The sequence below is a fragment of the Electrophorus electricus genome, chromosome 11, assembly GCF_013358815.1.
Source record: "Electrophorus electricus isolate fEleEle1 chromosome 11, fEleEle1.pri, whole genome shotgun sequence".
In the NCBI taxonomy this organism is placed as follows: Eukaryota; Metazoa; Chordata; class Actinopteri; order Gymnotiformes; family Gymnotidae; genus Electrophorus; species Electrophorus electricus.
Window position 1 is genome coordinate 25407778 of NC_049545.1, and position 18252 is coordinate 25426029.

The window sequence follows — 18252 nt, forward strand, 5'->3', positions numbered from 1 at the left end:
ACGCACAAGAAATGAGACACTATCCAGCACAGGGCCACAACAAACACCAAGGGTACCTATGTAAAGCAATCATTTGTTTTTACTAGGAAATACTCTCTGATTTTTTTTCTTTGCTGTGGTATGCTGAGATATTTCTAAGTGCTACACACTTTGGCATACTGTAGCTTGGCCTTAGAACACAGCTTTAAGACTAGCTCAGTGAGACATAATCCTGCATGTGACCTACCATAAACAGACCGTTATCAGACAAATGCTCTGTTATTTAATTTGTTATGGGTACACCAGATAATGGGGTTGTGGATATTCGCACATCTGGGTAAGGAACAGTATAAATAATTTTGGAAAAAAAGATGTCAGTCTTACACCAGTTTTCAAACATGCTATACACTTTAATAAACATTATGATATTTCTGGGAAGAAACTGAGATAGCCCTAGTTTTATTTACAATACATGATCAAATTATTCACATGAAACAAATCAAACATGGCAGATGACTTAAATAACTTTATGGTGTAACTACTTAAATAATGAAAAAGCAAAAAAGAAAAGGGTTACCCTATTCACAGCTCACCAGCAGCTCCAGCCCAAGTTTCACATTAAGTGCTAAAATTACAGAAGAGACAGCATAGATTCCTCACACTTACTGAAACCAAGATAACTTTCACAAGAAAGACATTGTTGTTTCTCAAGAGACTGACAGTCCCAGAAATGCTGAGATAAAGAACATTATTACTGACTAATGATACAGTGACTAATGAAACAGTGACTAATGACACAGTATACCTAAGTACTCTACTGTATATACCTGTAGGATCCTGATTTATGAAAACAAATGATGAACCATAAAGAAACAAAATGAAGGAAAACAAACTGTATTAGAGGAAATGGATAATATTGACTTTGGATTTCTGTGGATGCAAGTAAAGCACACTGCTGTGTGTTATTCTAGATTAACCTGGTAGGGCCTCTCTGCTGTGTGTTATTCTAGATTAACCTGGTAGGGTCACTGCTGTGTTATTCTAGATTAACCTGTTAGGGCCACTGCTGTGTGTTATTCAAGATTAACGTGGTATGGCCACTGCTGTGTGTTATTCAAGATTAACCTGGTATGGCCATTGCTGTGTGTTATTCTAGATTAACCTGGTAGGGCCACTGCTGTGTGTTATTCTAGATTACCCTGGTATGGCCATTGCTGTGTTATTCTAGATTAACCTGGTAGGGCCACTGCTGTGTGTTATTCTAGATTACCCTGGTAGGGCTTCTCTCTGCTATGTGTGATTCTAGATTAACCTGGAAGGGCCTCTCCCTGTTGTGTGGTATTCTAGATTAACCTGGTACGGCCACTCTCTGGATACTAGAGGCAGTTTATGTGTAAATACTGTACAAAATAAATTCAATTGCAAAAGCAACTGACTAGCTCAGTGAACCATATTTGGGTAGTAGTATGTTTGGTAAGAGTTTAGAAAAGCTTTTAACAGATGTGTTTTACACTTCAAAAACAGTTTACTGTGTACAGAAAGTCTGGTTTACTTACATTCATGATACAGAACGTATAATTGGATAATCTAGTCAAAGTTTTTTGTATCTTGAAATTAATATTATTTACTGGTGGCTTGTGGCATGCAGAAGTGAAACAATTAATTACTCGTTACTTAATTCATTCTCCATGTCAGCTTTAAGGCCTCAACTGAACATACTACAAGCACCCAGGACTCCAGGCCATATTAAAGGCAAAACATTAACTGGCATTATGTCCTATCTTAAACTGACTTATACAGAGAGGAACATCTCATAATATCATGAACTTCTTATGATGTCTTATAATTGAACCTGGAAATATGCAATGGCAGATAATTATACACAATTTGTCAAACTGATAACCTATATACAGTGACTTTCAATGCAAAAACTAACCTTATAATTTGAAAACTGTAAATGTATGTATAGTAGACAATATATGATATGAATTCATAGACTTAATGTTAAACAGCTTTCTATTAACACTTTCCTGACATATATTATTACACTTAAAAAAATAAACCCTCCTCTATCAAAGTAATAGTAATACTATATTATTTTTTTATAGTAATACTATATTATTTTGCAATGCTAAATAGTGTGTATCTTAGTACATTACTATATGTACAACACTAAACTTGTTCCCTTTTGGAACTGTTTACTGAATATTATTCAGTAAATAAAAATACATGTGGATTTTTTTACCATGAATAATGGTGAATAATGGTGAATAATGGTGAATAATGGTGACCCAATTCCATTGCTAATAATAATAATAATAATAATAATAATAATAATAATAATAAAAACCATTTGTGGCAGTGTAACTAGCTTAAAACACCTTTGTGACAATAGTCTCTCATGTCTTACAAACAAGATATATACGAAATGTCTAGCTTGTTCCGGTGCTGAATTTCCAATAGGAACAAAAAGATATATAAACAATGAAATGAACTATAATACATTATGTGAAATCAAAGCAGCGTGTATGGTCATGAAGAGTATTGAAAAATAGCATGGTTGATACCCTGATGCTAAACCAATCTGTAGCTTGGGGGTATTTTCTCAGCATATCAGTTAGAACCACTTCCATCTTAACAGTGTAAAAATGAAATCAAAGTGACAGCTAAACATTTTTGATTTGCAACTCACCACATTTTGTTTGAATAAAAGACACACTGAATAAGACCATTCTGCAGGTTTAACTTTGTAGGTCCCCCCAGTGATTTGTTTCAAAGAGCCTTTTCAAGAAGAGTTGTTGATATCCTTCTAGATCCTTTACACTGAAAACGGACTGGCATCAAGTCCCATCGTTGTGATTCCTTAGCGCAGCTCTCGGTCAGAAGCCCTGGAATAACTCTATGGCACTTGTCAGTATTTTTCTTCAAACTAGTGATTCTTTTTTTCTCTTTTTGTTCAGGTCTCAAAAGAGAAGGACATTTGAACATAACATGAAAACAGTGGGTAGAACAAAGCTCTATTCATAACATTTATTGCCATACTGGTTATAAGGCTAACCCTTTTGGTTTGGGCTAGTGGGTCCAAGGTAGCCATGACGTCTCATGTTACATTTCAGTCAGGTAGACTGTCCATTGAGTTCCATTAGTGAGCCTTGTTATATTTGTTGTAAGTCTAAGTTTCTTCCATTTGTTGAGTCTTTGTTGTTCATGGGTGCTTGAACAGGTGACCCACCTGTGTGTAGGACAAAATATCCAGACTGAGCTCAAATGGTAAATCCAGTTGTTTGAGTCATCTGAAAGGTCCTTTTCACTGGGGAATTTTGCTTTGGACCTACCCATAACAGAAGCAGGAATCAGAGCATTGAGCATAATGAGTACCCAACCCCTTCATCTGGACAGCAGGTCCCTTTGGACCCCCAGCTGTTTGCATTGTGCATGCAACAGTATGAGTGCATGGGTGTGTATGGGATGAAATAACAAGGGGTGTAGAAAACTAGAAAAGATGTGGAGGGTAAAGACAGTTGTGGTTCCCATGGTAAATGGAGCACTAGGGGCTGGGAGAATGGCTCCAGTAGATCCCAGAAACACCATCTGAGATCTCGGTCTAGCTAAGATACTACGCAGGACTCTCAAGCTCCCAGACCTCTGGTAGAGGACCCAAACTTGAAGGAAAAGACCACCCGGAGTGTGAGTGGGGAATTTTTATATATATATATATATATATATATATATATATATATATATATATATATATATATATTCTATGAATCAAAGTTATTTTTCAAATGAATGTCAAGGTGGGATCATTGTTTAAAAATAATTTTTTAAAAAGCTGGAAAAAAGTCAGTCTGGGTAACAACAGCGTGATTTCATTGGTTGATATTTGCCCAAACAACCAGTTTTCAATGTCTAAACCAAACATGGCACAACCAGTATTAACTGAACTGTATCACTGGTGCCTGGAACCAGAGGAACGGATAGTAATGGTCATGGTGATCTGTACGCTGGTATGCAGTTGGAAGCAGGTGGTGGTCTGAAAACCAACCCTTAAATATCAGAGTGGATTCTTTTTTCTATTCCCTTATACAATGTAACTGGTGAGGTCCAGCAGGTATGATGTCATGTCAATGATGTGATCCAAGAGCCCATCCTTGTCTCGGTCCGTCTGCACACCCCGCTCCCCCTTCTCACACTGGGAGCCGGAGAAGCCCTCCTTACACAAGCACTTGCTGGGCTCAATGCAGACGCCGCCATTGCGGCAGGCAGGCTCACATTTGGCTGCAAAAACACAGAAGCAACAGCAGCACATAAGCACGAGTCAGCAACTGTGGTACCTGCCCATTTACAGGCTGCAAGGAGCAATTTGAAAAGACTTTAAGAGGCAAAGAGGAAACTCAATATTGATTTATAATTAGAGGCCAATGGGACACTATGTATTAATTTATAATATTACTAGATGTTAATTTATTTTTTCATAATGAGACACAAGATCCTAATATTTACCGTGTATATGCGCATGAATGCCTGTGTGTGTGCGTGTGTCTCTCACCCCGTATGCAGTAGGGACCCTCCCAGCCTTTACTGCAGCAGCACCTGCCTGTCGGGGTGCAGTAGCCGTTTCTGCACTCGCGTGAGCAGCTGCTGCTCAGCATCTCAGGAGCCTCCACTGGACGACGACACTCCTTAGGCACCTGAGGCCTGCCGGAGGAAAGTGTAGCTCACAGTTAATGAGGGTTAGTGTAGCTCACAGTTAGTGAGGGTTAGGATTAGTCACTGTACCTCACAGTTAGTGAGGGTTAGGGTTAGTCACTGTACCTCACAGTTAGTGAGGGTTAGGATTAGTCACTGTACCTCACATATAGTGAGGGTTAGGGTTAGTCACTGTACCTCACAGTTAGTGAGGGTTAGGGTTAGTCACTGTACCTCACAGTTAGTGAGGGTTAGGGTTAGTCACTGTACCTCACAGTTAGTGAGGGTTAGGATTAGTCACTGTACCTCACATATAGTGAGGGTTAGGGTTAGTCAGTGTACCTCACAGTTAGTGAGGGTTAGGGTTAGTCAGTGTACCTCACAGTTATGGTTAGGGTTAGTCAGTGTACCTCACAGTTATGGTTAGGGTTAGTCAGTGTACCTCACAGTTATGGTTAGGGTTAGTCAGTGTACCTCACAGTTAGTGAGGGTTAGGGTTAGTCAGTGTACCTCACAGATAGTGAGGGTTAGGATTAGTCACTGTACCTCACATATAGTGAGGGTTAGGGTTAGTCACTGTACCTCACAGTTAGTGAGGGTTAGGGTTAGTCAGTGTACCTCACAGTTAGTGAGGGTTAGGGTTAGTCAGTGTACCTCACAGTTATGGTTAGGGTTAGTCAGTGTACCTCACAGTTATGGTTAGGGTTAGTCAGTGTACCTCACAGTTAGTGAGGGTTAGGGTTAGTCAGTGTACCTCACAGATAGTGAGGGTTAGGGTTAGCCAGTGTACCTCACAGATAGTGAGGGTTAGGGTTAGCCAGTGTACCTCACAGATAGTGAGGGTTAGGGTTAGCCAGTGTACCTCACAGATAGTGAGGGTTAGGGTTAGCCAGTGTACCTCACAGATAGTGAGGGTTAGGGTTAGCCAGTGTACCTCACAGATAGTGAGGGTTAGGGTTAGCCAGTGTACCTCACAGATAGTGAGGGTTAGGGTTAGTCAGTGTACCTCACAGATAGTGAAGGTTAGGGTTAGTCAGTGTACCTCACAGATAGTGAGGGTTAGGGTTAGTCAGTGTACCTCACAGATAGTGAGGGTTAGGGTTAGTCAGTGTACCTCACAGTTAGTGAGGGCTCTCTTCTGTTTCTGTCCCATCCCTCCCTTCCTCTCCCCATCTTTCTGACCTACTTCACCAGTCTGCCTCATGTTTATTTATCTCTGTCATACACACACAACACATATATGTAACACACAGTACACACATAATACATAAACATACACATAATACAGTACACACATGCCATGCCACATTTTCATTAAACATAACAAAACATTTTGTTTGGGGGGTGGGGGGTCAGATTCATCCAAGGCTTTTTAGGTAACTGAACTGAGCTGAGAGTTAAACATTGATTAGACACTTAGTCTAAGCAAGTTGATAAATATAAACCCATATGCACTGATCTCGCATATGTGGACATGGAAAGCAAATTACTATTAGTAGCAAATGAGCCTTCATATGATGGATGATGGCATGTTTTCTTTCTTTTATTTCTTGGCATTACAACATCTGGAAATGGAAACAATAGCATTTAGTGTGTAATGGGGCTCGGACACTAAAGCTATCCCAAGTGGCCACCGATGAAACTGCGAGAACTGCAGATCTTCAAAACATTCTAATTCCTTAAGCATGCAGGCTAATGAGCCAACCAGATCTCTTCATGTATGTCTGTTACTGAACAGTAGGGCTGTACACACATGCACACGTGTGCACACACACGTACGCTCACATCCATGCACGCACACAGACACACAGGTACATGCATACATGTACACACACCCATGCACATGGTAATCGGCCTCCACTGAAGTAGTAAGTGCGTAGGGATCAGACTGTAGAGCACCCAATGACACATCCGGTGGGTCTTGCTGAGAGTAGGGCAGGGGACAGCGAAGAGGCCAGGTGGAGACAGGGTAAAGTAGGTGGAGTGGGTGTAGGGGGTGAGGGCAGTGTAGGGGTGTGAGGGTGTTGGGAGTGTAGGGGGTGTGTAGGGGAGTGTAGGTGGTGCGTAGGGTAGTGTAGGGGGTATAAGGAGTGTAGTGGGGTGAGGGGAGTAGGGGTGTGTAAGGTAGTGTAGGGGGTATGGGGAGTGTAGTGGGTGTGTAGGGGAGTATAGGGAGTTTGTAGGGGTGTGTAGTGGGGTGAGGGGAGTGCAGGGCTGTGAGGGTGTGGGGACTGTAGAGGGTGTGTAGGGGAGTATGGGGGTGATGGGACTGTAGGGGATGAGGGGAGTGTAGGGGATGAAGGTGTGGTGCTATTTCTCATGCTTCCCACTGCTGCTTTCACTACCCATATCAGCTCACTCCTTTCACTCATCCATACTCAGGCTCTTTTTTGTGCTGTTGAGACAGGCTATATGTTGTTAAAACAAAAAAGGCAGAGAAAGTGAGGCAGAGGAAGAAAGATGGAGGGTGGAAAAGAAAGAGAATGAGAAATAGAGAGAGGGAGGGAAGGAGGGAGAAAGAGGCGCTCCCTGGAGGATTGGGCCAGTGTTGTGAAGGATGTGGAGGTCAGTGTGTGGCTGGCAGGGTGGCCGTGAAAACAGCACCTGCTGCTGTGGCCCTTGTCAAAGGCAGCTGGGTCAACAGGCACTGTGGGAATGCATCCACTCGCATAAAACACAGACTGATAAATTAAAGGAGGGCCCCGGCTTATTAGTTTAAGAGTGTCCTGCCGGTCCAGCCTGGTCCTCTTTGTTTGACTCGGGCCTGTTCCACCCGGCACACCAGACCCATTCTGGCGCCGCTCTAGGTCGTCCAGTCTGCAGTATCGTGCCTAGTGTGGCTTAAATGGGCCGTTAACGTTTAGTTTCACTGATGTTAGCGAGATGCCCTGGTTATAACTTTCCCTGCTTAAAAATATTGTACAGCAATTTAGGAGCTGTGAGTCACTTTCTTGTGAGACAGTTTTATACCTCAAGGCATAACTAATTTACTAAAAACAGTGGAATTATCACTTCAGTGGTGCAGACTGTGGGACATCAACTGTGCCCAAAAGCAGTTTCATCGTGCCTCTCCCCAGGACTCCTCTGTCCTTTTTGTCATCTCTCACTATTGTCAGGCACTCTGTGGTTACATTGTGGTTACATTTTGTCAGAAAAATTTACTGTGTATTGTAGCAGTGTGCCATTCAGTGACACTGCAAAGACGCTTTGTGAAGGAGAGGTGCAGGGCTGAGATTTAGGGGAGAAAGTCAAAACCAGGGGGCTCTTGGGCTGAGAGATGGGGCTGTGCAGGACCAGAAAATGTGAACACGCACGCACGCACACACACACACACACACACACACACACACACACACACACACACACACACACACACACACACACACACACACACGCATTCACTAGAACCCACATGTGCTTGCCTCCAGGCCATGAGTGATTTGTGGCTTCCATAACTAAACCACATTGTTTAAAGACTCCTAAAAATGCAGTGAATGAAATTTAGTGCATCTAACAGACAAAATCTGCAGACAGAAAAGGAACTTTAGATGTTTAGATGTAAACTTTAGATGTTTTGTCTCACACTATGCTGTCAGACTCCACTTTGAAGTTCAGAGAGAAAGAAGCAACTACCAAAGGTATCTGTCAGAAAATTAGGGCTTTTCAATTTCAGCATAGACCACTCTGGATTCAGCAACTGCTGGATTTGCCGTTATATTTGTGGGATCAAGATATTAAAAAATATTTCAATCATGAAAAAATGACCAATCTCCAGAAATGCAGATTACCGTTACCCAGCCAGCCCTCTCAACCCACACACACCTATCACGACACACATCTACTTCCCACGTCCAAACCACCAGTTTCTTGCTCCCTTCACTCTGGCCTCATTAACTTTTCCCTATTTAACGTCTAGAACCCCTGAGTCCAGTGTTTGCACTGATGGTCTCTAACCTGCTGTGGCCTGCCCAGTGTGCTCCGTCCTGTTAATAGTGTTCCTGCTTGTTGTTTTCCACAACTTTTCATTTGTTCTCTTTTGCTTCTACTCAAATCAGCACTATTTTGTTGTGCTTCATTAGTACCATCACTCAAGCCTCGCTCCTAAGACGTCACAATTGGCATATTTTACAGGGCATGAATGAGAGAAATGGCTTTCAATTTATATAAAGAACAGAATATTTTAAATTAAACTCGGGACCTGTTAGAAAAGTTAGCTAGAATCATTTGAATATTGCAAATTGTGCTAACTGACCGCTACAAGGCTTGATTCATTATAAACTAAATGCTAATTAAAGTATTTTTGTTCTTTAGCATAATGCTAGCTGAAATGAAGCTGATCTATATGAAACTGTTGATATTTTAAACAGTTCAATCTTCACCTATGGTCAGTAAATAGTCTCTAAATTAATGCGTTACTATCAGCGTGGGTTGCACACATGCATGTTTCAGTAAGCTGCTGCCTATTTATTATTCAACATTAATGCCCTGCCAAACACACGCAGATACATGCGGCCACCCTGGCGTGACATGTTTATCAAAAAATCTTGACGTTTGACTCGATGTGATACATTCCCCCTCTATGGGCCCAACGCCCTTCAATTCAGTAAAGCAACATGGTGGATCAACAAAAATCAAAACATGATGTGGGTGTTTGCAGGACTCAAATTCTGCCAACATGAGAGACTAAAGCAGAAATCCACATGAATGTTACAGAACCCAAAGAGTTTCAGGTACATCAGTGCAAGACCACCCCTCTTGGGATAGGGGTTTAACCCTAACCCTCTTGATAGTGCGAATGTGGTAATGAAATCCTACAGAGTGACAGGGTGTGTGAAATAGCACACCCAACACAGCGGGTTCTACAGACTAAACATCCCCAATCGATGGTGGAAAGAATTGTTCCCTGGAAAAATGCAGCAATGCCAGAAAACATAAATAAAAAAGTGAGTTGGGGAGGCCTGGCCAGGGAGTCCTGTGGAAACATCTGCTGCATAATTAATTGAGTTAGACTTGGGTGGCACTGTCAGCACCTAGGGATAATCAGAAAGGCACTGACGCTGATTGTATTTCCCACAAGAAAGAAAGAAAACAGCCCAGGAATTCACATGAGCTTGGTTTAGGGGTAAAATTAAAGTGAGACAGAATCAGGCTTATTTGCACTGTTGTTTCTTCTGCAGTATTTCTAGTAATTTCACTTGCTAAATGGAAGCCAAAGGTTTGATGTCTGAAGGGGCAGAATGTTGTAGAAGGAAGAAAGAAGAAACCCAAGCTTTACATATGATTGGTTTGATTTGGAGATTTGACAGTTTGGCTCTGCCTGTTGCAATATCTGCCTGCTCAAATGATATATCAGCTGTTTTACAAGTGCACAAATCTCACAAGTTTGGATTTTGTGGGAATTTGTATGGTTGGTGTGTTTGTGTTCGTGTTGTATGGTTCGTGTGTTTGCGTTGTATAGTTGGTGTGTTGATGTTGCATGGTTGGTGTGTTTGTGTTTGTGTTGTATTTTTGGTGTGTTTGTGTTGTATGGTTGGTGTGTTTGTGTTCGTGTTGTATTTTTGGTGTGTTCGTGTTGTATGGTTCATGTGTTTTGCGTTGTATGGTTGGTGTGTTGATGTTGTATGGTTGTTGTGTTTGTGTTCTTTTTGTATGGTTGGTGCGTCTGTGTTCATGTTGTATGGTTGGTGTATAAGTGTCATATGGTTGGTGTGTTTGTGTTCGTGTTGTGTTGGTGTGTTTGTGTTGTATGATTGGCATGTTTGTGTTCATGTTCTTGTTCCATTAAATGTCTTTATATGTCCTTGGCTTGACATGAACAGTATTTTAGAAATCTGCCATTATCAATTTTTTGGGGGATTTTTAATGGTCCAAAACACATGGCACAAATTATGCTAAATTTCAAAATGCACACACACGTGCAAAAATGATTAAACACTGCAGTAGAGAAGCCGTTCACCTGCTGTGTTTGTCATGATGAACTCTAAACACAAGTGGCTGAGATCAGTGGGCCTGTGACGGTGTGCAGTTATGCATTTGTGGTAGATTCAGCTCTAAACTCACACAGACATACAAATCTATTCCACTGTCCTTAGAAAAACATTCCTGCTGTTGACGACAGGTGTGTGAGTCTTCTCAAAGCTCGGGAAAGATCCCAGCAGACCACACATGCTTCCCAGTTAACCAGTGATGCCTGAACTGCCCTGACAGTGTTGGTGTTAGAAACTAGTTACACTAACATTTGGAAATGGTATGCTTACTCTCCAATTATGGCTGAAGTTTGTGTTGGCTAAGACCGGCAGTTGTGTGATGATTTGTTTAACGGGGTATGGTCTATGTATGTGTGCATACATGACAGAGAGAGACACAGAGTTAGAGTAAGAGTGATGTATTTAGAAAGAAAGAATTTAAAATGTCTATGCTAATTTAAAGCTCTTATTCTCAGTAAATCCACTTTTCTTGTTATAAGCTGACCATCCAAATGACCAAGCTACAGTAAACCAGTGATAGAAGAAAAGCAGACCAAATATGTTAATAATTATGCTTTTTCCAGCTCTATTAGTGTCCATGGTGCCACATTAGAATAATTGAGATAGGGGAATTAGCTCCAAGTTCTACTGAAATTTAATATCCTTATTCTGCTTCTCAGTAAGGGTGCTGGATTTGCTTTCAGAAGTCCACTTTCCAGTAGAGTGTAGCTACAATTATAATGTAACACAGTGTCTATGATGCTCAGGAAGACCTACATGTGCTGATCTTAGATTTACAGCATTTAGCTGACGCTTTCATCCAAAGCAACCTATAATTATGACTGAGTACAACTTGAGGAATTGAGTGTTAAGGGTCTTGCTCAGGGGCCCAACAGTGGCAACTCGGCAGTTTAGGGGCTTGAACTGGCGATCTTCCGATTACAAGTACCTTAACCACTGAGCCATGACTGCCCATGATATGATATAAACTCTGCAAGTAGTGACCTGAGCCTCATAATATGAATTAAATTGAATACCTTTTAGGGTCCACAAGCTTGTAGAGCCTCCCGCTGTGTGACTGTAAGGCCAAACTTTTGTATGATGCCAGGATGTAGACCTCACCTGGTGAAAAGAAACATGGATGCACATGAGTGCTCCCACGGGTTCTCATTTCTCTTTCCATCCATTTCTGAACAGTCCCTGTCTGTTTTCATTGTTGCCACACAAAATAGCCTTTCTGTACCATTCCTGTACCATTGCACTTGTCGCAGTCATGTGTGGATATGTGGCGTAGACAAGAGAAGGGCGTGACAGACTGGGACTGTGTGAGTACTGTGATGAGCAGCAACCATGAAGCACAGAGACTTGCAAATGCAAAAGTATAAACATGTCAGAAGGACCTGCAGCTGTCCAGTAAAACTAACCCACACAGAAACCAGGAGCAAATGCTCTCTAGCCCTTGGAAGTCCAGCTGGATTGGCTGGCGAGAGGGCTACAGCTCTGCTATGCTTCATGTTGGCAGATAGAATGGCGAGTTCATGTTTCCTGTGATGTTCGGCTGAGGGATGGTACAGCATGACAGAACACAGGCTCACTGCAAGTCACTGAAATGAAGACAAGCCGTGGAACCTGACCCCTGTTCTGACATGGAAGTACTTCATCATCGAACTTGGCACACAGACCAGCATGGAGAGCGGGAGACAGGCTGTTGCCAGTGGCAGCAATGCTGAACGCACGGTTTGACTGGGGGAAGTGACCACAAATGGAAACCCTACTCGCTGACAAATCATTCTGACCTTTGACTCCCAGTCATATCATCTGTTGGCAGATAGAAGGAAAGGAAGTACTCTGTCAGGAAGATAAAGGACTTTTGTGTCATAGAGGAATGTGCCATAGAGGAATGGTATTTTGGAGTAGGAGTTGGAGGAGGAATTGGTTTCCATAGTGACTCCCACTTTGGCAGTCTGTGTTTTGTATCATTCAGATGTGTTTTTGAATTTTATTTATTTATTTATTTAGAAGTTATCATCAGCATCCCCTTGCAAAATGGTAACTCAATCAATGACAACGGTGTAAGCATTCTAAAACTGTAACTTCTCTTTCCTCACTCTTAAGGATTTGCTTCTCATTAGAACTCCAAAAGCCATTCAAATAAGGCATTCAAATAAGCCTGTCCAAGGTTCTCCAGTGCAGAAGAACTGAAGCAAAAAGCAATAAAATTATAAATATTACCACTAGTACCATAAAAACCTACTAGAACTACTTCTACTAGTACTGATAATAATAATAATAATAATAATAATAATAATAATAATAATAATAATAATAATAATAATTCAAACTCTGGGTTCATTGAACGAAGTCACTATGAGAGAATTATGCAGATCCACTGACCTAGTTCATCCTCACCGAAGCCCAGTATGTGCCCTATCAGCGAGGAACCACATGAACTGCTGCTTCCCAGACAAAGTGGCTTTTCCTGCCATGGTCGGTCCTCAGCAGGCCTCTGAAGGACCCTGAAGTTTCTGAAATACCAACACACAACGGGTTTCACAGCCAGGTCACTGCTAACATGTTGTGTCCTGGGGCTTGACGGGTATTTTTTTAACAGTTGTCTAACTTTCAACTTAAAGTAAAATAAGCAGCTCAAATGAAATAAGTGGTTTCTGAAAACAGTGCAACTTAACCCTACTACTGGATACTGACATGAGTTGTCATACATGTACATTTTATAACTTTGTGCATATTTTGTGTAATAACAATCCTGTTTATCAATAAATAATATATACTTATTTTAAAACTTTCCTGTCACATAAATCCATGCATGACAGATTCGAGTTTAGCATAAAAAGTACTATAAGGTCCATCTGTTGTATTGTGTGAGTGTTATAAGCCAGTGTTATAAACCAGTGTCAGGTGTCAGGTGTAAACACCATTAAGCTGTGGACAAATGCTATGGCAGGAAATGTAATCTCAGGTTTCACTGAAAAATTCCTTTTCCACTGATGTGGGTAGAAATTTATATATTAGCATAAACAAAACCACCTGTAACACGCTAGGTAACATCTCCATAAAGCTGAGTCATAGTCACTATGAAGGATTTATGGATTTATGATCTTGGATTCGAGTTTTTTTTTGTTTTTTTTTTGGTTACTATGCACTGGAAGCTTAGTTGTAAAACAGCTGAATGCTTCTAGCATAGCATTGAACTCAATGCAATTTACATACCCACTTTTGTCGGTGAATACATAACTTCCATAAAGTCTCCTTGACTGACAGCCTCTGTAGATGAACCCACCAACTGGGACAGCACCACCAATAGACCCCAAATCAAAGATAGATGGTTCATTTTCTGTGGGGAAAACACAGAATAACACATTGTAAAAGCAACAAAAGATGGCAACACTGGAAGTGCTGCACAATCTCAATATAGTCCAAGTCTGTCACGTTATGGAAATTTATAGTGACATTTAAGTTCCACAATCTTTGACAGAAATTTTAATGGAATGAATATGGCCTTCCATACAGTCAGTCTATGATTCAAATGTTCCTTAAATTACACATTTCAGTGCATTTGACAGTGCAGTCTTGACTTTACTTTTACACAATACCATTGTACCACACTGACATCTCTATTCTGTCTATAGTGACCCTATTTTACCTCTATAGGACCATGTCTTTACTACAGTGACTCTCTAATCCACACTGTGACTCTACTACTCCACTACTGACTCTACTACTCCACTACTGTGACTCTACTACTGTGACTCCACTACTCCACAGTGACTCTACTACTGTGACTCTACTACTCCACACAGTGACTCTACTACTCCAAACTGTGACTCTGCTACTCCACACTGTGATGTCTCTACTCCTGTACAGTGTGACTTTACTACTCAGCACTGACAACTCTACTAAATGACAATGGGACCATTTTATATCCATGTTTACAAAAATCTGCCAGTAAAAGGTTTTGTGGAGTGGTGGTTCTTATTATACAAACTTGGGGCAGGTAAAATCTATGTAAACTTCATCTAAGAGCAGCTGACTGTGTTCATTTTCACAAGACATTGGCATTAACTATACAACATAGGCATCCAAACCAAATACTGTGACACTATTACCTCTATAGGAGCATCTTTACTACAATGACTCTCTAATCCACACTGTGACTCTACTACTGTTACTCTACTACTCCATACTATGACTCTACTACTCCAAACTGTGACTCTGCTACTCCACACTGTGATGTCTCTACTCCTGTACAGTGTGACTTTACTAGTCCACATTGACAGCTCTACCAAATGACAATCGAACCATTTTATATCCATGTTTACAAAAATCTGCCAGTAAAACGTTATGTGGAGTGGTGGTTCTTTTTAACCAAGCTTTGGGCAGGTAAAATCAATATAAACTTCATCTAAGAGTAGTTGACTGTTCATTTTCACAAAACATTGGCATTAACTGTACAACATAGCTATCCAAACCAAATACGTCCTTGTTTTGGAATGAAGCAGTGTGTTTGGTATCGATTTGTCTCAACCATTCAGTGATAAGTGTTGTATTGTTTAGTGCGTTTTAACTATGCCAAAGCACTGCCTACTCATTGTATCTGACAGCCATAAATTATATTCATGGACACAGACTCACATTCCCTTGGCAGCACTGTGCAAGTAGGAATCCTTTTGAATCACAGCGAGTATTTACATTCAGACTCTTTTTCCTGATTAACTTTGTTCTGTAGACAGAATTGGAGATACCCCTGAGAACATGTTCTCATAATCTGAAGGAACTCATGATCTGACCACTGAGAGCCATGCCTTTTTTGTTCTCATGGAAACAAGCATGTTTGGGGAAAGTGATTTTATTTAATCAGAGAGGTTGTTAGAATGTGTCAAAAGACAACATTCCAATTATTCTGTAATGCTTCTTTGGATGTCATTACTTCTGCTTTTAATATGGCTGAGCAGGTTTGTAAAAAAAATAATAAATATCACATCATGTTTTCACTATTCAGTTTCTATTGAATCCTAATAGATGAACTCGTCCCACCATATATCATTCCCTGCTCAAATATCCTGTGTCATTTTATGGAAACAACTTCCTTCTTTATCTGTACATGTCTGTATAATACAGCTCCATAATGCTAATGTGTGTAGGCCGTGACAGCCGTTAAGAGCCATACCAAGGACAGCAGACCTACCGTAGTCTTTGCCTTTGCTGATCTGCAGAAGCCTTCCTGTTGTTGTGTTCCTTCCAGTGGAATCAGTACACAAGATCAGGAGGCTCCCATTGGTGTCCATGTGAAGCTTATCCACAGCACACCTACAAGAAGATATTGAGCAGGGAGGCCCTGAGCCAAGCAGACCATGGAGTGCATGGTTTCCAAGAGCCATGTGGACTTTGGACTTCTTTTTATGAAGTGTGGCTACAGAATTGTTCTGTTTAGTGGTTTTTGTTGTAGATCTGCCAAACATAATATGATTTGTCAGCTAATTTTCATCCCCTTAGAGAACTAATTCAGATGCTCCAATAGATGCTGAGATTGAACAGTAAACATCGTCCCCTTGTATGTTCTAAAATGATCTGAAGGACAGGGTGAGCCACCCACCTGCCTGGGTCATGCAGCCCATGAGCAAAGATTTCTGGTGGCTGATTGGTGCTGTTGAAGTAGGGGTTGTTCTTGGGTATGTCATAAGGGGTGGAGCAACACTCTGTATCCACATCAACCCTCAGAACAGATCCGGTGAAATCACTGTGGTAGCAAAATGATCCCATAGCAGGTTGGCAGAATTAGGGCAAATGTCACATTCATGTGAGCAACCATATGACCATTATATTTGATAAGCTTCTGGTCCAGTTCTAAACTGGAACACAAATCACTGAGAATAGTTTAAGTGATCAGTATTTTGAGAATAGTTAAAGTGATCAATATCTTAACTTGTAATCCCTTTTCATGCAAAAACAGAAATTATAATTTTGTTAATGGATTATGAATTAGATAGAAAATCTTGTTTTTCTGAGTCACATGTAAACCTGCAGTACTACATAAAGGCCTACATTAAACAGAACCAATCTCAGGAAATGAACCTAATCTATATAGTGGGTCTGTGAGGTTTGAAAGAGCAATCTTTGCCGCACTATTGCATATAATACACAAATATTGAATGAGGTATGTTAAATCAACCTGCAAAATTGTGGCCTTCTAGCGTTATACTTTCACTCTGTGCTGCTCTGACTCAGTGCTGAACTCTGATTCCCAGGTGTACTCTGTGCAGCTGACTCACCTCAGACCATCCATCTCTTCCATATCATCCAAAGTGATCATGCCATCTCCCAGAAAAATGTGGAGGAAGCCATCAGGCCCAAACATCAGCTGCCCCCCTAGATGCTTTCTGTGGAGCTCTGCCACCTCTATTAAGACCCGTGTGGTCCTAGTGTCCACTTGGTTGGGGTTTTTCCTAATTGTAAAATATAGAGCAGACAATTAAGCAAAAATTATGTAGATTGGCAAGACTTTACTTATCTGTGCCAAATGATGTGTGTTAAACTCAAGTTCATGCTAATTAAGAGTTTAATTAGCTTTTGACTAAGGATTATCTTGTATGCAATTTGCTTCAGGAATTGCAATATCAGTTTTAGGCTAAAATACCCAGGTGCTTGTGCAGTCTCTTGTAATCTCAGAGCTAGACTACTGCAACTTGCTACTTGCTGGTCTTCCTCTAAGAGCCATCAGACCTCTACAACTTGTCAAGAATGCAGCAGCACAACTGGTCTTCAATCTTCTGAAGTTCACATGTCACTCCACTGTTGCGCTCCCTTCATTGACCTCCAGTAGCTGCATGCATCTTGTTTAAAACCTTGATGCTTGCCTACAAAGCCAAAAATGGACCAGTCCCTCCATACATGATGTCAATGGTCAATGTCCGAGCTGTCAAAGCCCGATCCTTGAGTACTTCGAGCCTCAAGTACAGCTCAGGTTGAAACACCATGCTTCAAGTCTCATCGAAGACAGTATTTTCTGTCCTGGCTCCCAGATAGTGTAACGAACTTCCACTGGCTGTCCGGATAGCAGAGTCCCTTGCAGTCTTCAAACGCAGACTGAAGACACATCTATTTGTGGAATATATAAATGACCATTGATCCTGCACCTGTTGGGTAACAGAAACTCTAGCACATATATAACATTGTTTGTACTTGCACTTATTATTGTCTTTTATAGAACTTATGTGTTTTGCATTTCTAGGCATCAGCATCTTTCAACAGTATTCTACTTCACTGGTACCTTGGACTCTAACCTACTGTACTGGCTAGGATGCATACTATGAGGAAATGATAAAGCACTTTTGTAAGTCCTGCTGGATAAGAACATCTGCCATTCTCCCAGTTTGGGGGTCACATCCCATAGTGCTCCAGTTACCACGGGAACCACAGTTACCTTCACCTTCCACATCTTTTCCCTCTCTTCTCTCAGCACTTGAGATTTCTCAAGCTTTTCATGTCTATCACTACATCTATCACTACAGGCCTCTTCTGCTGTTTATCCACCACTACACCACTGTCTGGTTGGTTAGCCATTACCATCTTGTCTGTCTGTGTCTGGACGTCCCACAGGATC

General features: G+C 41.2%; 1 protein-coding gene across 1 annotated transcript in view; it reads right to left on the reverse strand.

Annotated features, from left to right (window-relative positions):
* Positions 1 to 3764: 3764 nt before the first annotated feature.
* The window catches only part of hhip (hedgehog interacting protein), a 34843-nt gene continuing 20355 nt past the window's right edge, over positions 3765 to 18252 (reverse strand). Inside the window, exons 6-13 of the mRNA XM_035531878.1 lie at positions 16922 to 17095; positions 16246 to 16389; positions 15838 to 15959; positions 13863 to 13986; positions 13029 to 13159; positions 11672 to 11756; positions 4529 to 4677; positions 3765 to 4257 (exon numbers count right to left, since the gene is read on the reverse strand). Of these exons, the coding sequence (XP_035387771.1) occupies positions 4061 to 4257; positions 4529 to 4677; positions 11672 to 11756; positions 13029 to 13159; positions 13863 to 13986; positions 15838 to 15959; positions 16246 to 16389; positions 16922 to 17095 (1126 nt within the window). The 3' untranslated portion in view covers positions 3765 to 4060. The remainder of the gene's footprint in view (positions 4258 to 4528; positions 4678 to 11671; positions 11757 to 13028; positions 13160 to 13862; positions 13987 to 15837; positions 15960 to 16245; positions 16390 to 16921; positions 17096 to 18252) is intronic.